Consider the following 4,145-nt stretch of genomic DNA (forward strand, 5'->3'; position numbering starts at 1 on the left):
CATCAAAGGAATTTTGACCTTAAAGTCAAACGTATTATTTTTTACTTGTTAATTATAAATAATATTGAATAATTATATAATATTATAATATATAATAACGTAATTGATACCTATTACCTACTGTTAAGTTTGTGATAACTGTAGGTGATATGTTTTTTTTATCAAATTATAAAAAGGGTTCGAAATAAGATTTTTTTTTAAATTTAGGTTACGTTCCTTATTACCAAATAATAACCTTTGGTGTTCTCTAGAGCAAAATCAGTTTTTTAAAACATAATTTACATCAAATATGTCAATTTTAAAAAATAAAATATATTACTTAGATTTTAAATCTTTCTATTAATTCCTTTGATCTAATTTATTTGTATGATGTTTTAATTTATTCTTAACTGTCGAATATTGTCATTATATTATTTATTTATATTATTGTATTGTGTATCTTAACTGTCCAAACATTGTCTAAGATACAGTATATGGTTCATCGGTTTATTAATCATAAACTGAAAAGAAAAAAATTAATAAGAAAAATATGTGTCGGCTAAAATACTGTCGGCCGATTTATTTTCGCCTTAAATATTTTTCGACTTTATTTTCGGTTTTTTTACGCGCCCCCAAATCGGTGCCTTAGTCCACTCAGCCACTCCGTCCCACTATTTACATAAGTTAGCTGTTAAGCTAGAAAAAAATATAGACCACAACTTGATTAATGTTTGAATGATAAATCTATATTAAATTACCAATTTAATGGATATTGTAATTTGTGAAATCAGATTTTCATATGACCTAACTACGGGTAGTCTCCATAACATAGTAGAAACCTATATGGTGCCCTAAAATCTCTGCATCTAGTCGCAAGCCACACGTAACAATTCATTTTTAATATTATCATTTAATTTTACCTCTCATTTGTAAATTTAGCTTTTTTGTGTTCTATTCATCGCAAACTACCTCCATTTATCATTATTCATTTATCAAATCGATTTAAAACTATTTAAACTTTATTTACGTTAACGCTTAGAACTGTTAAATAAAAATTACATAAAAGTATAAAACAAGTTTCGTTTCTTATCATAACCAATTCGAATCACTGATAATAAGAGTTTTGGTGGTCGGAAGTAAAATCACAGCAAAATTAACTTTTTAATATACCATGTGGTGAAAAATAAAATATGAACTACGAACTTAAGTGTTCGATGGCAACAACCCACACAGTTTTTAATATAATTATATATTGTACCAATGCCGTTTAATGTTTAAGGCGAATTTATAATAAAGAAATAAATTACAATCACAACAAAAAAGTTTTATGATAATTCTGAATATTTATTATTAATGATATATACTAGAAATTATAGTAAATAACAAATGGTTACAAATAAGGTTTCATTGAAATATTCTTGAATGTTCCCAACCAGACAAATTAGAGCATGTTATATGTTTTGGCTTTGACGTAACTATCCATGTTTTTCATAAATTTAGAACTATCATACATCATAGCATCGAGGACGCCGGGAGACCGAACGGCTAATACTGGATCATACTGAAAAGAAAATATAAATATAATGAAGAAAACACAGCTGAAAAATGTAATAATATAAACATTATGATAACGTATTTTATGTACGATAATTATCCAAACAACTGTAAAGTAACAAAAAACTGACTGAAAAAGTCTCTACAACAATTTGTATTAATTAATTGTTTTGCCTCTGAATTAGGTCAATCAATGTACGTTTTGATCAATATATTACAACTTGTTAATTTTGTTTACTTCACTTTACTCAAATTTTATATAGTAAAACAAAACGAAAAAAAAAATAAACTAAAATAATTTAAACATTATTGTATTTTTTTATTTTCAATAGCAGTCTAATGATAATACATACATCAACGGTTGTTACTGAGTTTGAGTATGCCGTGTTCTTTGTTACACTGTCAATACCAGTATCTAAATAATTCTGAAAAATTATAATTTACAAGTTGTATATAACATTTGACTTCGATTACTTCAGTTAGTATGTAGCTTACAAAAGTGTAAAATGTATTTGGTATACATATAAGCATGAGTGAAATGTCCCCTGGTTAGACAAAGTATGATATTATGGGCCACTTATATGCCAAAAGTCTTAACTATACTACTTCCATAAGAGAGAGTGGTATAGAAAAAAATATTTAAATATCTTTGGTCATTTATTTAACTATAGAAATAAAAACTATAATATAAGTCAAGTTTATATGTGTTTGCTTTATTAGTCAAAAATACGTATAGCATTACGGGAATAGACAAAATAACGGCTACTTAAGTCTTAAACTAAACTTACTTTGTTGGATGCCGCATCTACCTATTTAACAAAAAAAATGTTCAAAGCTTTTACATAGTCCAATTATAACGAGTAAATTAGAATAAAATAATGTACATCAACAAAAATTAGTAAACATTATGGTATTCTTAATTTCAATAATAGTCAAACGATAATACTTATTATTCTTACCAATCCATTGTTGGTTGTTAAACCGTTTTTGTATGCTGAGTTCGGTAAAACACCATTTACTTCAGGTAATACAGAATTATATGCAGCATTCTAAAAAAATAGAGTTAATGATTACCTATTTTAAGGGGAATGGAAATGATTCTACAAAAATCATTTTTATCTTTCGCCTAATGAATAAAAATAACTTTAAAAGTTGTATACTAGAAAAACTTAATATATTTGTACATTATTCGACATACTTAAAATTATTACTAAATCAATTTATGTCAAATATTGTGTATGCTTCATCCTTAATATATAGCGCTTTCCGTTCCCCTTAAAATTTGAATTTCTTTTTTTAAGTATTTTACCCATAGACTATCAATATCGAATCCCATATTTGGTATTCAGAATAAAGTTGATATAGGTTTATTTTTCTCACTTAGAAACTACCTGAAGTCACAGTTATAAGTAAAACTGTAATATAAGTGAAGTTTAGGTATGTGTCTTGCTTTATTAATCAACGTGGTATACGCATACCATTAAGGTAATTGACAAAACAACTGCTACTTAAGTCTTAAAACTAAACTTACTGCAGTGTATGTAACATCTGTTAATGGCGTCGCATCTACTGAAAAAACATTCAATAGTGCCAAGCCGAAGCACATTACAACAAATGAACTCGAAAAAGACATTTTTACTGATTTCTCTAAACGTACTGAAATGTAAGCTGATTGAACTTAGCGATACGAAAGTATTATGATGCCCTCCTTGATTATTAAGTATCTTTTATAGGTCGAAATTTGTTTGCATTAAATTAACTGAACAATAACAATTTCTATAATTAGTTTACATTATGATTGGGCCCTTATTAGCTTAGTTCTGTATCTAATTGTATGCTATACTCGTAAATAAAAATATCTACTAACGTCTGTTCACATTAAGTTATTTATATTAAAAATTTATTTTTACAATTGTTTGATATACTACAGCAAAATTTAAGCGAATACTTTAAGTTAATTTGTTTGCCTATCAAAATTCTATGCATGCTATAAGTTATTCGCAAAACACATTAATGTGTTTGCTATAGTTTTTAATTTTATTATGTAAATATGATAAATATATCTATCGTTAAAATGGTTTTCTATATTTTATAAACTGATTATACTTGCAGTTAATAAAAAAAAAAGACTTTTTCGTTCTATTTGTATAAATGTTTTGAAACATTTTCAGCATATAAAATATATCAATGTTTTTTTTTTCCTTGGTATAGGATAGGCCATTTAGGCCCTTCGCCGCAACCACCACATCCCTCCATGCTTCTCTGTCATTAGCTAGCTCTTCGCCGTTTATTACTCCTAGCATTTGCAGGTCACTCTTTACTCTGTTTACCCATCTTTGTCTTGACCTTCCTAGTGGCCTCTTTCCATTGGGGATCCATTTCGTTGCCTCTCGAGTTATCTGGTCTTGTGCTCTCCATATGTGCCCTGCCCAGCTAATACGCTTGCTTTTCAGCGTTGCTACTATGTCTGCCTCACTAAATAATTCCCTAAGTTCTAAATTGGTCCGTCGTTCCCACAGGCCGGTTGAGCGATATTTTTTTGGGCCAAATATCTTTCTTAGCACCTTCCTCTCGAAAATAGCTACTTTTTGCTCCTCTGTTTTTGTAGTAGT

The 4,145-nt window shown here is 28.2% G+C and overlaps 1 protein-coding gene across 1 annotated transcript; it reads right to left on the minus strand.

Moving 5' to 3' along the window:
- Nucleotides 1–1,420: 1,420 nt before the first annotated feature.
- On the minus strand, nt 1,421–3,175 carry LOC126844760 (uncharacterized). Its single transcript, XM_050583159.1, has 5 exons — nt 3,065–3,175; nt 2,493–2,582; nt 2,322–2,342; nt 1,887–1,958; nt 1,421–1,540 (listed from the first exon to the last, which is right to left on the minus strand). Exons 1-5 carry the CDS (start codon nt 3,164–3,166, stop codon nt 1,421–1,423), a joined length of 405 nt encoding a protein of 134 aa, XP_050439116.1. The 5' UTR covers nt 3,167–3,175.
- Nucleotides 3,176–4,145: the final 970 nt, after the last annotated feature.

Source organism: Adelges cooleyi, unplaced genomic scaffold (assembly GCF_023614345.1).
Source record: "Adelges cooleyi isolate 19-005CV unplaced genomic scaffold, UGA_ACOO_1.1 ACOO_flye_CR_arks_rails_tigmint_CR_PRNA_651, whole genome shotgun sequence".
Classification (NCBI taxonomy): domain Eukaryota; kingdom Metazoa; phylum Arthropoda; class Insecta; order Hemiptera; family Adelgidae; genus Adelges; species Adelges cooleyi.

Bases quoted from the DNA above. Each gene is read 5' to 3' on its own strand.
- LOC126844760 (XM_050583159.1), bottom strand. From the start codon at position 3,166: ATGTCTTTTTCGAGTTCATTTGTTGTAATGTGCTTCGGCTTGGCACTA. The intron at 1,959-2,321 runs GTAAGTTTAGTT...ATAATTTTTCAG, and splicing joins TAGATGCGGCATCCAACAAA to AATTATTTAGATACTGGTAT. The intron at 1,541-1,886 runs GTATGTATTATC...TTTTCTTTTCAG, and splicing joins ACTCAGTAACAACCGTTGAT to TATGATCCAGTATTAGCCGT.